The sequence below is a fragment of the Culex pipiens genome, chromosome 2, assembly GCF_016801865.2.
Source record: "Culex pipiens pallens isolate TS chromosome 2, TS_CPP_V2, whole genome shotgun sequence".
In the NCBI taxonomy this organism is placed as follows: domain Eukaryota; kingdom Metazoa; phylum Arthropoda; class Insecta; order Diptera; family Culicidae; genus Culex; species Culex pipiens.
This window is the reverse complement of record NC_068938.1, coordinates 87,130,484-87,146,670: the sequence shown is the minus strand read 5'-3', so window position 1 is coordinate 87,146,670 and position 16,187 is coordinate 87,130,484. Positions and strand designations below refer to the sequence as shown.

The 16,187-nt window shown below is 36.6% G+C and overlaps 1 protein-coding gene across 1 annotated transcript in view; it reads left to right on the top strand.

Annotated features, from left to right (window-relative positions):
* The window catches only part of LOC120417363 (inactive dipeptidyl peptidase 10), a 401,896-nt gene that overhangs the window by 89,485 nt on the left and 296,224 nt on the right, over window positions 1-16,187 (top strand). Inside the window, exon 2 of the mRNA XM_039579377.2 lies at window positions 4,286-5,271. Coding sequence (XP_039435311.1) covers window positions 5,242-5,271 — 30 coding nt within the window. The 5' untranslated portion in view covers window positions 4,286-5,241. The remainder of the gene's footprint in view (window positions 1-4,285; window positions 5,272-16,187) is intronic.

Genomic DNA, 16,187 nt, shown 5'->3' with positions numbered 1-16,187 from the left:
CGTAAACATTTTTAATTTTAACTCGGGACTCCAGCAACCAACTTCAACCAAACTTCGGGACAATGCAGAGAATGGTCAGCCAAACAAAACGTGTTTGTTATTGTTTACATTGCGTGCTTTCGTTTTTGTTTATTCAAGGTCAAACATTAAAACGCGTTTTTCTCGGAACGTCAAAATGGCGGGTGCGACATGATAGCACGACGACGGCGAAATGTTAATAAATGACAAGAAGAGTGCTAGGCGTCATCTAACCTAAGGCACTCTCCAGGATCCCTTCGAAAGATTGGCTGCGCTAGGGTCTGATTAGATTAGATTAGATTAAGCATGTTTGTTGTGTGTTTTTGTATTCTTTCAAACATGAGACGTTCTTTACTTTTTACAATATAATATTATTATCTTACCACTCTTTCTACTTGATGGAATTGCAGTGAAAAAATAGCATAAATTATACAAAAAAGTATTTTTTTTAAGGAATTTGGCGAGACGTCTATTCGGCGAAGCGTACCATTCGACGAAACGACATAGAGGGTTAGGTCGATAGCTCAATCCAGGTGTAGGAATCGTCTCCCTGAGTCCTGCCTCGGTGGAGTTGCCTGTAAGCAATTGGACTAACAATCCAAAGGTCGTCAGTTCGTATCCCGGGGTGGATGGAAGCTAAGGTGTGAAAAGAGGTTTGCAGTTAACTGCCTCAACAATCAAGCCTTCGGCACCTAGTTTCGAGTAGGAATCTCGCTATCCAGAACGCCAAGGCAATGCTGTAGAGCGAATAATTTGATTTGTTTTTTTGGTTCAACTGATATTATGGCCTCAAAAATGTTAATTCACGTTTTCTGTAAGGGGTTACATACATGTAGCAAATCACAAAATTTGCTAATACAGTAAATTCAATTAATCCACTAAAAAGATGATTTTCAATCACTTTTTAAAGTTTCATGAAGATATTTCGTAACTGAACTGAGTTAGAGACGATTTAAGTTCAAAATTTTGCCATGCGCAAAGCGAACTGTCAAACTTTGTGAACGTTTTTCTCTGAACACCGAGTTGATTTACGGGTGCCACGATATCTCGAGATGGAGTGGACCAAATTGGCTGAAATTTGTGGTGAAGACGCTCAAGATATATCCCGTGTGCATAACGAAGCCCGATTTTGAAATCTAGTTTTTTTAAACATAAACATCTAGAACTGTCGATTTTTATTTGAAAAACATTAAAAATATTTTTTAATCTTTTTTTTAAATTATTTTTTTTTTTTGAAAATTGGACTTCGTCATGCACACAGGATCGGTTTAACGAGTCTTCACCAAAATTTCGAACCGGTTTGGTCAAAGCAGTGTTGAGATATCGCGGCACCCGTTTTTAGAAACAGCTTACTTCAAAGAGTCATATTTCGACAATGATTCAACCAAATGTTTTCAAACTTGTTTTGGTAATAGATAAACATTTATATTTAAATGACCTGAAAACTGATTTAAAAAAAAGTTAAAATGCATGCTCATGCCAAGCTCTGACATTTTTGTTGATTTACATGTATGTAACCCCTTAAGAAAACCACATTCTATTTATTTTATTTTATTCGTCTATTTTAATAAAAAAAATGTTCAAAATGGGCATTAAGTAGAAAATCTGTCCAAATCTGTCAATATCTGGCGTAGACGAGGATGCATCTAAAAATAATGTTAAAACAAAAAATCGACTCTTTTCAACGTTTTTCTAAACACATTTTGTCTCGGAAAATTGGCAGCACTACTGCCAAATGGATTTGTGCCAAAGCTCAAAACAAAAATTTTTGTGATCTAAAACTGAGAATTTTGAAAGGTAATTTGGGTTCCTAATCGCGAATTTGAGGTACATTTTATGATATCTCGTGAACTTTCTGTTTTGAACTGACATGTTTTCAAAAAAATAGCCTAAAATAGGGAAGAGATCGAAATTTGATATCCAAAAGACTTTTTTGTAAAATTGGACGCCTGATTTGATGGCGTCAATAAAATTATTTGAAACATTTGCTACAATTTGTTATTTAATTGTAAAATTAAACAAATTATTGTTTACATTTACTTTTAAAATCGATTGTCTCTAAAAGAACTAAATGGTCATTGTCACAAGGTAGCACTCAAGCGACGATTTCTTTTCATCTAATTGCTGCATTTTGCTGTTACAGTCATCCCTCATATTCAGAACAGTTTACAGATCGGCCAATGTTCAAAAAACAGCAAATTGATAGTTGAACTTTATTATTGGGTAATTCTCCGCCAACTCACACAGCAGTTGCCCCGACCCCTCTTCGATTTGCGTGAAACTTTGTCCTAAGGGGTAACTTTTGTCCCTGATCACGATTCTGAGGTCCGAATTTTGATATCTCGTGTCGGAGGGGCGGTACGACCCCTTCCATTTTTGAACATGCGAAAAAGAGGTGTTTTCAATAATTTGCAGCCTGAAACGGTGATGAGATAGAAATTTGGTGTCAAAGGGACTTTTGTGTAATTTTAGACGCCCGATTTGATGGCGTAGTCAGAATTAAAAAAAAAAACGTATTATTCATCGAAAAAAACACTAAAAAAGTTTTAAAAATCCTCCCATTTTCTGTTACTCGACTGTAAAAAATTTTGGAACATGTCATTTTATGGGAAATTTAATGTACTTTTCGAATCTACATTGACCCAGAAGGGTCATTTTTTCATTTAGAACAAAATTTTTCATATTAAAATTTCGTGTTTTTTAACTTTGCAGGGTTATTTTTTAGAGTGTAACAATGTTCTACAAAGTTGTAGAGCAGACAAATACAAAAAAAAATATGTAGACATAAGGGGTTTGCTTATAAACATCACAAGTTATTGCGATTTTACGAAAAAAAGTTTTGAAAAATTTACTTTTTGCGTTTCTCTTTGTTTCGTCGTCCGTGTCTGTCGCGGGTAACCACGAATGGCCATGATCAACGACGACCAACATTTTCAAAACTTTTTTTCGTAAAATCGCAATAACTCATGATGTTTATCAGCAAACCCCTTATGTATACATATTTAAATTTTTGTAATTGTCTGCTCTACAACTTTGTAGAACATTGTTACACTCTTAAAAATAACCCTGCAAAGTTATAAAAAACACGAAATTTTAATATGAACAATTTTGTTCTAAATGAAAAAATGACCCTTCTGGGTCAATGTAGATTCGAAAAGTACATTAAATTTCCCATAAAATGACATGTTCCAAAATTTTTACAGTCGAGTAACGGAAAACGGGAGGATTTTTAAAACTTTTTTAGTGTTTTTTTTTTCGATGAAAAATTCGTTTATTCGGAATTCTTAGTACGCCATCAAATCGGGCGTCTAATTTTACATAAAAGTCCCTTTGACACCAAATTTCTATCTCATCACCGTTTCAGGCTGCAAATTATTGAAAAACACCTCTTTTTCGCATGTTCAAAAATGGAAGGGGTCGTACCGCCCCTCCGTCACGAGATACCAAAAAACGGACCTCGGATTCGTGATCAGGGACAAAAGTTACCCCTTAGGACAAAGTTTCACGCAAATCGAAGAGGGGTCGGGGCAACTTTTCCCGATTTCGTGTGAGTTGGTAGAGAATTACCCTATTCGCTTTTACCTTCATTTTCGATCTTTCGAATGTTGTATCGAACAACTGAAGTTTATATGAAGTTTTTGAAGAAATATTCCACACTTTTTTCTTACGGATGTAAACAAGCTTTGGTTCTCTCCATGAGTACATTTTTTTACAAAATAATTTTTTTACAAAATAATGACATCACACACTGAAACCATTAAAACTCAAGCTTAGTAATGTTTTATGAATGGTTTGATAGCTTATTTTTTGTGAAAATATCAGTTAAATTCAAGTGTTCCACAATTTTGGGAGACTTAATAACATCCCACAATTATGGAACAGGCAATTTGGAGGCAGTGTTCTGGTGCTCTGAATGAAATAGTCTTGAGATGTAGTTTTTTGCTTTAAAAGTACTACTTTTACTAGTGAAATAGCAAGAAAATGTCTTAATAAAGGTCCTAAAAATAGTAGGGTCAACAGAAAAGATGCATTTGGCATGCTATTGACAAATTATCACAAAAGTGTTCCAAATTTGTGGGTGTTCCGAATATGTGGGATGACTGTACTTGAGAGGAGGATGCATACTCAAATATTCAGTTGAGATTTGAATTAAGATATTGAGAGTGAATTTAATAGTAAAAAATAATCGACCACCTTTTCAGAGCCTTTAAAAAATAAACTCTACTAAATTCACATCAATAACGCATTTTTATTCTCCTCTTTCCAGCTGTGAACCCCCCGCCAGCTCAAGTTCATCCAACTGACATCAATTAGCACAGCTTTCGCCAAAGAAATAGCGAAAAAAAGTTCCCATAAAAACATAGGAAAAATAAAACCAACCAACACTTTCTGTTGCATGCTAAACACCATTAAAGAAGCAAAAAAAAAACATAAAAAGAAGCTTGAAGCATTCCTGACCATCCAAACGCACCCTTAAATAGCAAAAAAAAAAGAATCGCTTTTTGTAATCGGACAAGATTTGGGCACGTGCCACGTTTAACGTCCAGCGGCAAAAAGTGGAAAAGCACGCCAAACAACTTAGCTGGGGTGTGAAACCCACTCCCCCAAATCACTAATGTGCTGGCTGCGGTAGTGTGCGCGCGTGAAAAAGAGGAAAATCCGTCGCGGAAAGAAAAGCGAGGAAAAGTGTCTTTTTTTCGGGTACGGGTGAAGGCAAAAGTGCAAACAATAAGCGGGTCGTATTAATGGCTCGAAGCTCCACACCACTTAGTGCGACTCCGACCAGGGGGCAGTAGTTACGGCGGTCAAGTGGTCACCGAGGTTGATCGAGTGTCACTAATATTGGTGGCCTCAAGCACCAACCCCCTGGAAGGCGGGCAGTTTTTCCGGCTCAAGTGTCGAAAAAAGGAAGAGCTTTTTTGTTTCAGTGAGTTTTTGCTTGGTGGTGATTTTGCTACAATCTGGATAAGATGTAAATAAAAAAGTAAGAGCTTATTCATCGCTTAGAGAGAGAGAAGCAGCACGTCCAGATTGATCTGTTTCTTGAGTGGTTCACTTGGTCAGTCTGTTGGGGTCGCACACGTGTCCAGCCAGGAAGTGACGTGTAATAGAATCTGTGTAAAGTTCTGTGCGGTGAATAAAAAAAAGCATCGTCTGAAAAGCTCAGACAGCAAGGAACCGGAAAAGCTTCAGAGAAGGAAAACCGAAACCACCGCCAGCAAAATGACGGAGGCGGATAACTACGATGATGAGGTAAGTGTGCCATTGTGGAAAACTGATATTATATTGGAGATATTTTTCTTTCCTTTCTGTTGGTCCATTGATTGTGCTGATGTTGTGGTTATTGATAGTGGTGGTGCTTTGTACTGCTGCTGCTGCGGTTGGTGACAAAAGGTCCTGATCACAAGAGATTGATGGGTTTTCTTTTGTTTGTGGAATTTGCCTGATGAAAAGATTCTTCGGAAGAAGGATATCAATGACATATTAAATTACGAGACAACAAACTTATTGAAGTCAGAGCGGTTCAACGTCACACATTTTGATTTGGATTATTTTCTAGGGTATTTGAGATATATCTACTGATGTCAGACTTTTTTGTACACATGCCTATCAGTAACAAATTAAATCATTTGCGCTGTATTTACAGCTATCATTGACAATACACTATATTCTTTTTTTAAGTCACCTTTTTTAAACGATTCTCGATTCACGCAACTTTTTTTAAGTCATGACTTAAAGTGAGAATGATCATGACTTAAATTGAGAATCTGACTTAAAACAAGAATCTTTGGGATTTCGTAATTTGTCGGAGTATTTTCAAAATGTATCAATTGTATATTGTTTAGTTATGTTATTAAAACATTTTAGCATGGTTTTGGAGCACCTGGGATGTTCTAGTCCATCCGAAACTAACGGGAATTTTGTGCAACTGGCTTTACCAAAGAAACAAGTCGAAACTTCAAAATTTTGACTACTGACTACTTCAGTGAGTGCGGTAGACTACAGTACATTGTTGTAGCAATTTATTGGGATGATCTGGGTCATCCAAAGACTCCCTGGAGTTATGACCTGTGGGTCTACCGCCGTAACAAGCCAGATGTCGACGGTTTTGGACCCCGGAACATACCCGCATAGCTTCAGTGAGTATGGTAGACTACTTTGCTGATGTATTGAGATGTCCTGGGTCATTCAAGATCTCCCTGGAGTTAAGATCGGATCCCTGGAGTTAAGATCCTGGAATGACTTAACGGCCTTACAACCAAGGCCGGGACCGACATTTTACTTCCTCATCCGATGGAAGGTTGCAGCAGATGGGAATCGAACCCAGAATCATCCGCTTACAAATAACTAAACAATATACAATTGATACATTTTGAAAATACTCCGACAAATTACGAAATCCCAAAGATTCTTGATTTAAGTCAGATTCTCAATTTAAGTCAATGACAGTCTTTTTTTAAACGATTCTCGATTCAAACACCCCCATTTTGTTGTGTAAATCAAGAATATGGTTTATATTAAAAATTTATTTAATTTCTAGTTTGTTGGCTACACCAAAAGTAATTTCATAAACCTGCGAGAAAGCTGAGAGGGTTGGGGCGTGGGCTTGGTAATCTGAATATGACTCTCGCCGGATTGATGTTTTTTTTGGGGAAAGCAGACCTATTTTTTTCTTCTGTACATGCTTTTTGTGTACACGTTTTCTCATACAATATAACATGCTTTTGCAAAGGTGATGTGCATGCTTCTGCATGCAATTTTACACAGATTTTGTTTACTGCGTAGGGTCTGATTAGGCGTCATCCAAAAAGTACGTCACGCTCCAGGAGGAGGGGGGGGGGTCGCAAGTGTGACAAAGTGTGACAAGGGGGAGAGACAGTGACGTCACGCTAGACTATTTCCTGAATACTGAAAATTCAATCAAAGAGTTTATCTAAAAAAAATTTTTTTGATAAAATATACCAAACACTACACAAGGCTTTAAGAAACAGAATTTTCGATGATAGATTTAATAATCATAAATAATTAGATTAAAAAAAAACTGTTGATGGTGATTTCTATCACTACAACATTCAACAAAATAAAAATCTAAACACAACCTGTAAAATTAAAAACTTTCTCGATTGAACTCCGAATTTATAAATAATCCTATTTATAAATCATGTAATAATTATTCAAAAAATCAATATGGATGGGGAGAGTCAACAGAATGTGATGTTCTTTTCGAAGGGGGGTTGGAGCCAGCGTGACAAAATGTGACATAGGGGGGAGGGGGGATTAATTTTGGCCGATTTTAGCGTGACATACTTTATGGATGACGCCTTAGATTAGTTTAGAAATCAAATTTCTATTTGTATTTTTTAATCCGGCTGAAACTTTTTTGGTGCCTTCGGTATGCCCAAAGAAGCCATTTTGCATCATTAGTTTGTCCATATAATTTTCCATACAAATTTGGCTGCTGTCCATACAAAAATGATGTATGAAAATTCAAAAATCTGTATCTTTTGAAGGATTTTTTTCATAGATTTGGTGTCTTCGGCAAAGTTGTAGGTATGGATAAGGACTACACTGAAAAAAATTATGCACAGTAAAAAAAAATTGTGATTTTTAATTTAACTTTTTGTCACTCAAACTTAATTTGCAAAATAACACTATTTTTATTTTTTTTATATTTTGATATGTTTAAAGGGACATAAAATACCAAGTTTTCAGAAATTTGCAGGTTGTGCAAAAAATCTTTGACCGAGTTATGAATTTTCGAATCAACACGATTTTTTTAAATCGAAATATTGGTCGCAAAAGTTTTCCAGCTTAATTTTTCGATGTAAAATCAAATTTGCAATGAAAAAGTACTTCGGTGAAATTTTCATAAAGTGCACCGTTTTTAAGTTATAGCCACACAGAAAAAAAGAATGTAAATTTGGAGGCTGTAATTTTTGAAGGTTGAATATTACCTCTTTTATGATGAAATTTTACCTCAATTTAGACTGAAAAAGTGGCATTACACCAGAAAAGTGGTAAAATTACACATTTCCAGAGGTAAAATTACACCTTTTTCTGACATAAAAGATGTACCCCTTCCCAGATGTAATATTACCATTATTTTTTTTCTGTGCATTTTTAGGTAACTTTTTTGAAAATAGTCGCAGTTTTTAATTTTTTTTAAATAAGTACACATGTTATGGACGGCATACCGAAAGCACCAAAAAAGTTTCAGCCGGATTAATAAATACAAAAATTAAAATTCAAAAAAAAAGATCGATTTAATAGAAAACTGCTCATTCTCCTTTTCTCTCTCAATCCCGCTTTCACGATCATCCCACTGCGACAATGTTCAACCACAAAAGCCGTCACAAAACCAATTTCGCAAGCGCAGTTTTATGGAACGTCATGCGTGGTCGGCCTTTAATCGCCGTCCGGCGTTCTTTCATTACAGTTTTCGGAGAGATTAAGAGACTCAGCGGAGGGCCTCGTGGCGCGGTGGTTAGCGGCTTCGGCTGCCAACCCCTAAGTTGCTATGGGGCGCGGGTTCGACTCCCGCCTTATCTTCATGGCCTTCTATCGGATGGGGAAGTAAAACGTCGGTCCATTTGCGTAAAAGAGGTTTTGAGTGACTCACCACACATAACTTTCGGACGCCTAGAAATGAGCAGAAACTTGCAACAGAGCCCACAAAAGACCCGGGGGTCGTTAAAGTGGATTGCTTTGCTTTTTAAGAGACTCAGCGGTGAGAGCACACAGTCGAGGAAAAGGGGAGGAGTGAAAGAGAGAGAATGCCATCGCTGGTAATCACGAGACACTAGAAGAGATCTCGCTATACTTTCTGATTTTGCTGGTGCAGCAGGGATGGAATAATCACAAAAAATCAATTTCGCTTGCAAACTTTCTTCACCCGCGAAAGAGAGAGGAGGCAAATCACGCAAAAGAAAATCGCTCCCGAAATTCTCCAAGAAAATCAATCTGCTGATGATTTTTTGTGAATTTCCTTGTCAGCACCACTTAAAAATATTTATTTCACTTTGTTTACACACATTGCCCATCTACAAAATGTGACAGGTAATTTTTCGACGTGTGACGTTACACTTGCAAGTGTAGTAGTGAAAAAGATGTTCCGCCGAATAATCAAGATGATGATTTTTTTCGATTCTTTTTAACATTCCAACGCCCAAGGCTCCAAAAAAGTTGGAACGGTAACTTCAACTCAATGGTTCTCGAGCATAACTCAACCAATCAAGATGATTCTTCTTTCCAGTGATTTGTTAGGATGTCTAGATGATTCTAGAACTTTGCAGAACTTAATTTGATCAAATCTGTAATTTTTGCGATCAAAAACATCGTTCTCCAAAAATTCCGCGTAGGCAGTTGTTTTAAAAAAGGTGGAACGATGTTTTCGGTCGCAGAAATTACAGATTTGTTCAAATCAAGTTCTGCAAAATTTTAGGATCATCTAGAGATTCTTACAAATCACTGGAAACAAGAATCGTTCCAATTGGTTGAGTAATGCCCGAGAACCAGCGAGTTGAAGTTACCGTTCCAACTTTTTTGGGAGGCTTGGGCGTCCGTGTAAGTTGGACATGCGTTGGGCGTTCCAGTGTTAACAGATCTTTCGTGCGCGAGAGAGGAGAGCCATGCTCCCTTTGGATTTTTTCTCTTGATGAACGTCCAGAGATTTTCTTGAGATAATCAAATAATAGCTTTTTTGTCACTCATTTTCTCTTAGCTTTAAGAAAACATTAATTACAAAAGCCGACTCGGTCCTAACCAGCTCCCAGCACCGAAAAGGACCTAATAAAAACAATTTTATTTTAAAAAAACTTTTTCTACAGGGAAACACGGTGCTTTAAAATGGTAAAAGTATTTTTTTTGTAAATCATACCTCGGAGTCCTGATAAAAGATATTTACCATTTGTTGATAAATATGTAACATCCAAAATATCTAAAATTTACATAAATAAAAAAATCCAGCTACGATTGTGTGGTCCTGATGCACTGAAATCAGTAAATTAAGATTTAATTAGACTTTTATAGATATTCCGTTCTTTTATAGATAAGTTTTCTAAATCCGCTCCGGAGGTATGATTTTTCATAAATAAGGGTTTTACGAAAAACGCAAATTTTTACACGTGGTCCTAACTCGGCTAGGACCACTATAATCTCCTAACAAACGGGTCTAAATATTATGGCCAAGAAAATCCCAGGTCAACTTTGAGCCAATGCACAGAAACGACAAAAAGACAATTTCAAGGGTTTGCTGCATAAAGTATGCAAAATGGGTCTTTTGGTTACAGAACAATAACCAATCCTCAACTTATGGCCTTAAGATTAAACGGGACGCCAGTTCACGGACAGCGAAAAACTCGAGTTAAGGTGTCAACCTGACGGTAGCTTTCCGTTTCACCTTAATCCTGGCAAAACCGGATTGACGTAAGCATCGATTCCAAAGATCGTTGTTTTAAACACAAATTTTTAGCTTGTTAAATTTATAAGGAAGATTAAAACTAAAAATTCATTCTATTGAAACAAGAAGATATTAGACTATGGCAAACAAATAAGCATAAGCATAAGCATAGGTGCCCATCCGCAGTTGCTACTCCGTTTTTGACCAAGACCTCCAGAAGTTACCCCCACGATCCGTGGAAGATGAGTGGGAGCTATCTTTCCTCGCTTCGCAACTTCTCAAAGGCGTGTTAGACTATGGCAAACAAGTGAACACAAACAAACAAACTTGCACTTTTTCTAAGTTTGACAGTTTGCTTGCTTTGTTTGTTTCCCTGGATTTGTTTGCAGAAACGTCAGCCTGCATACCTAGTGATTTGCCGCAAACTAGTTGGGGAGTTTAGCAAACTGTCAAGCACTGAAAAGTGCGAGTTTGTTTGTTTGCCATAGTCTAATACCGCACTTAGTCGTTCACGTCTCCCAAAACTTGAGTCTTAAGGAAATTGGCCATTAGATTGTAGCAAAAATGACTTTTTGGCGGGCATTCGGGGCTTGTTTCGGTGGGTGTACTGAGTCCAAATCCAAATATGAGCTGGATTGGACTAACAGGAGCTAGCGCTTTGTACTTAAATTTTAAATGAGATGACAATGTTTGCGAAACTTTGGCCTCTAATCACTTAAGTGTTAACCATACAATTTTTTTTGGATAGGAGCTGGGACTCATCGTTGGATTGGCAATCGATTTTTTTTTTCAAATTGACCCTGAATTTTGAAGATTATTGAAGATTTGAAGGGCGGATGCTTCGCAATTGTAAATGTAATTAATAATTCATTGGAAACCTGTTTGTATAACACTTTTGAACAGATAAAGGCAGGCCATTGAGATGATCATTTTTTTAATTAATATGTTTGTACCTTTCGAACGCTCAGAAGATAACAGGAAAAAAAATGCTATCAATATTTCTAAAATTCAAATCAACATTCCCCAACCATCTTCCCAATTACAATCAATAGCCAATAAAACCGAATCGCGCGGCCGAATTCAATTATGGCCGGCAATTGGCGCCCCCCAAACGGCTGGCCCCCAGACGGCGATGGCCACATCTCGGCACGCGCATCCCTAATTTTCCGCATCATAATTTTCATGTTCCAACCATCAGCGTCCGAAAAAGGCAAACACTTATCAAGTTACAAGCAAGATATGGTGGAAAAGGAGCAGCAAATGGAAATGGAAAAGGACAGCGGAAAAATGTAACTTTTTTTTTTGTTTTGGGAGAGTGGGGAGAAAAACTTGCCAGACTTGAGCGGAAGACATGACTTGCCCCCGTCTTCAATATGTGTGGTGAATGTTTGGACGAACCCTCACATCAACATGGATACTAGAAGTTGAGATGGGAGGCACATTATCATATTCCGCGATTTGGGTACTTTCCGACCCTCAAAAAAGCCATGTACCATGAAAGTTTGGGACTTTAAGTTTTGAAACTGGCATATTTTGGGGCACGGTGTGCTCAAAGATGGATTTTCAAGAAGAATTGAAACGAAGAATTTCCAATTCTTAATGAATAGAAGAATAAGAAGAAATTTTAATTTTAATAACCTGATGTTCAAAATCTCTAATATTGATTTTAAAATAAACTTGCAACCAATTTAAACAACGAGTGATGATGGTCTGCCATGAACAGTGTTTTGCCCTCCTCTTTTGCTGATGGAAATTTCGTTCATTTTCCAGTTCAATTAGTTCTCGTGTCATGTTAACATCGAAAGCTGAGCCAGACACTTTTCGGTACTAACTTTGTGGTAGACTGTTCCTTTTGTTTGTTTCCTCAGCATCTTCCAACTTTTAATAAGAACAATTTGACGGCTGGCAAGAAGCCAAATTCAGTTGAAGATTTCATCTTGAGGAAATTTTCCTCGTCTTAAGTGCTGTGGATTTGACGCGGCGGAAAAATTATGCCATCAAACGTCCATGCAGTGGAAATTTCGTCTCAAGATGTAACCAAGGTTCAAATATTTACACTTGGATTGATACGGTATCGGGCTTCCAAGTTTCGGCCGATCCACTGTCAATTTGCCATCGAGCCACTCTAGACCGGGCGTCAATACTTGAAAGATTGATTTGCCCACGAGCAAATATTTTCCAAGAAGAAGAGCACCACTTGACTAAATTTTCGGCATGGTGTCAGAGTTATCACATTCACCGGGGTTTCACCTCTCTCAAGTGGCATTTTCGGCACCGGTGAACGGTTTGAACTGTTATAAATAAATGAACGGGGCCGCGTTTGCTGGCAACCTTGCCTTGCCGGCCAACATTGAGTGGTTTAGCTTGGGATTTTAGTGCTCCCTTGTGTTGAAAATCGAATTGAGATAACGAATAAATGGATTAAAGTGAAGTCGGAGCAAATTTTATCTTTTAGATTTTTTTCTGGATTATTCTTCAACTAGATTAGTCTTAACTGGAATCAGCAGATTTAAAGTTAACTTGAGCAAAAACCACCTCCCCCATTTCCATAACGATCATAATCATAATCTGCGCAATTTTCCTCCAACCATTTTGTTTTCATCCTCGTTGGACTATTTATTCACTCGTGGCGCGATGATCGACCCTGCTGCAGGCAGTGTTGCAACAGCTGGAGTGGTTCTTTTTTACTCCGTTGAAGTGGAAAAGCTCAGGCAGCTAATGCAAAATCCTGCAGCTGTTGAGGATAATCCACCCGCTTTTTCGCCACATAGAGAGCGGGAGCAAAACCAAGTGCACGCGCTGTAATATGATGATGACCAACTCATAGGGCGTGTACTGAGGGAAAAGTGGATTATGTTTCAAATATTTTTTATGTTTATTTTTTTAAATAAAATAATTAATTTAAAAAAATGTTGAAAAGGGAAGCTGAATTTGAATTCAAAAGTTACTAAAATCACCAACATCTCCTATTGGGCCACTCCCGCAGTAATCTAATTTATTTAAAACTGCAATAAAACTAGTACTGTTCCTACGTTGCGATGTCGATGCAGCGGGATTGAAACCACTCCCACAGTGCAAATAACGCACAGTGGTATAGAATGGCAAAACCAAGCAGACAGAGTAATTTTTTTCTTTTGAGATTTTTTTTCTATTTTATAGGATTTTTTTAGAACAGTGTGTTAATACCCAAGTAGCACACTTTGTTCGCCAAAAGATTTGCGAACTGGTTGTTGAACTCATTTACTATGTTTTCCCAACGTCCCAGAGAACTCTTGAACGCTGGAAAAAGCGCACGTTTTTAGTTGTTGAACATCTCTTAACCTGTTAGAAATGTGCGTGAATTAATTGAGTTTTATTAGCGCACGTCCTTCTTGCATAGAGAACGTTTGTTGAACATGTCATAAAAACTCTTGACTATAAGATTCTGAACCAGGTTGGATACCGTCGTTAGAACCGTTTAACAACATTCTGCCTTTAAGATTCGGGAGGGAGTCAGGCAAACGTTTTTATAACTATCCCAGAACATATCGCGGCAGACAAGAATGTTAAACAGGCTTTTCATAAAATACGTTCAAGGTGTTCGCTCAAAAGTTTTTTTTTCACAATTTAATCCTTTATTTGTGAGTAATGAAAACTTTACGATACTTTAACTACTAGTTTTTTTTTTGTAATTTATAAGTTTGGACAGGGATACGCCATTTATGAATGATTACAATATGAACGATGGATAATAAAAAAATATCAACCATAAAAAATCAATCAATTTCCTTAATATGCCTTTGGGGATTTTTTTTTCAATTATGTTTGAGTGCTAGTTAACATCGCTTGCTACTACTACTCTAATACTGCTGCTGGTTCCTGGTGCTGCATTTTCAGTTTTCCTTTTTGATGAAGAATGCTCAGGGCAAGTATCGAACTCAAGATTACTCCAAATGTCAAGTCCGGGCACGCGTCTGCTTTTTTCCACGAGGGGCTATGTTAGATGAGCAGGCCTAAAGATTTGGCATTTGTGTTACACAACCATGTTGAACAATGGTTTTTTTATCAAAATGAGAACAATCGACCAAAATGATGACATTTGTTCAATAATTAACGTATAAAAACGCTTGTGTAGCAATTGTTCAACAAAAAAAAATAAAAAGCGATGTTTTACTTGCTACTTGGGTATGTCTTAGGTCATATGAGGACCCCTGGAGCTATGAACTGTGACTCTATGGCTGTAACAAGGACTCCCTGAATGGTTCAGAACATCAAAAAATAACAGCAGTAGTATTTTTAAAACACTGCACTGCCCATGTTCGCATAAATGTCCCATATGCAAAAACAGCAAGCATCTCAAGACTATTTAATTTAGAGCAGCAAAACACTGCCTTCAAATTTCATGTTCCATGATTGTGGGGTGTTATTGTGCCTCCCACAATTGTGGAACGCCTGAATTTAACTCATATTTTCACAAAAAAGTTATCAGAGCATTCATAAAACATGACTAAGCTTGAATTTCGTTGGTTTCAGTGCGTGTAGTCATTATTTTGTAAAAAATATGTACTCATGGAGTGAATCAAAGTTTGTTAACATCCATAGGAAAAAAGTGTTCTGAATTTGTGGATTTCAAGGGCCAAAAGATTTTCTTCAAAAACTTGATATTAAAGTTAAAATTTGCAGTTGTTCGATACAGCATTCGAAAGATAGCATGAAATGATTTCAAATGAAGGTAAAAGCGAATCATTAAGTTCAATTATCGATTTGCTATGATTGTTTGAACATTGGTCGATCTGTAAACTGTTCTTAACATAAGGGATGACTGTAGTTCTGACTTGTTTCTTTGGTAAGCCTCTTGCATAAACGAATCAAACGAGCAGTTCTCTCAGATTTCGGGCATTCGATTTTTTTTTTTTATTTTTTAATCCGACTGAAACTTTTTTGGTGCCTTCGGTATGCTCAAAAAAGCCATTTTGCATCATTAGATTCTCCATATAACTTTCCATACAAATTTAGCAGCTGTCCATACAAAAATGATGTATGATAATTGAAAAATCTGTATCTTTTGAAAGAATTTTTTGATCGATTTGGTGTCTTCGGCAAAGTTATAGGTATGGATATGGACTACACTGAAAAAAATGATACACGGTAAAAATTTTGTTGGTGATTTTTTATTTAACTTTTTGTCACTAAAACTTGATTTGCAAAAAAAACACTGTTTTTATTTTTTTTTATTTATTGATATGTTTTAGAGGACATCAAATGCCAACTTTTCAGAAATTTCCAAGTTGTGCAAAAAATCTTTGACCGAATTATGATTTTTTTAATCAATACTGATTTTTTCAAAAAATTGAAGTATTCGTCGTAAAAAAATTTTCAACTTCATTTTTCGATGTAAAATCAAATTTGCAATCAAAAAGTACAATAGTGAAATTTTGATAAAGTGCACCGTTTTCATGTTAAATCCATTTTTAGGTGACATTTTTGAAAATAATTGCAGTTTTTCATTCTTTTCAGTTAGTGCACATGTTTGCTCACATTTGAAAAAAATAAAATTCAAAAAATAAAAAAAGAAAATTCTCTATATTTTTCTTTTTTGAACTTTGTTGATACGACCCTTAGTTGCTGAGATATTGCCATGCAAGTGTTTAAAAACAGAAAAATTGATGTTTCCTAAGTCCCACCCAAACAACACACCATTTTCTAATGTCGATATCTCAGCAACTAATGGTCCGATTTACAATGTTAAAATATGAAACATTTCTGAAATTTTCCGATCTTTTCGAAAAAA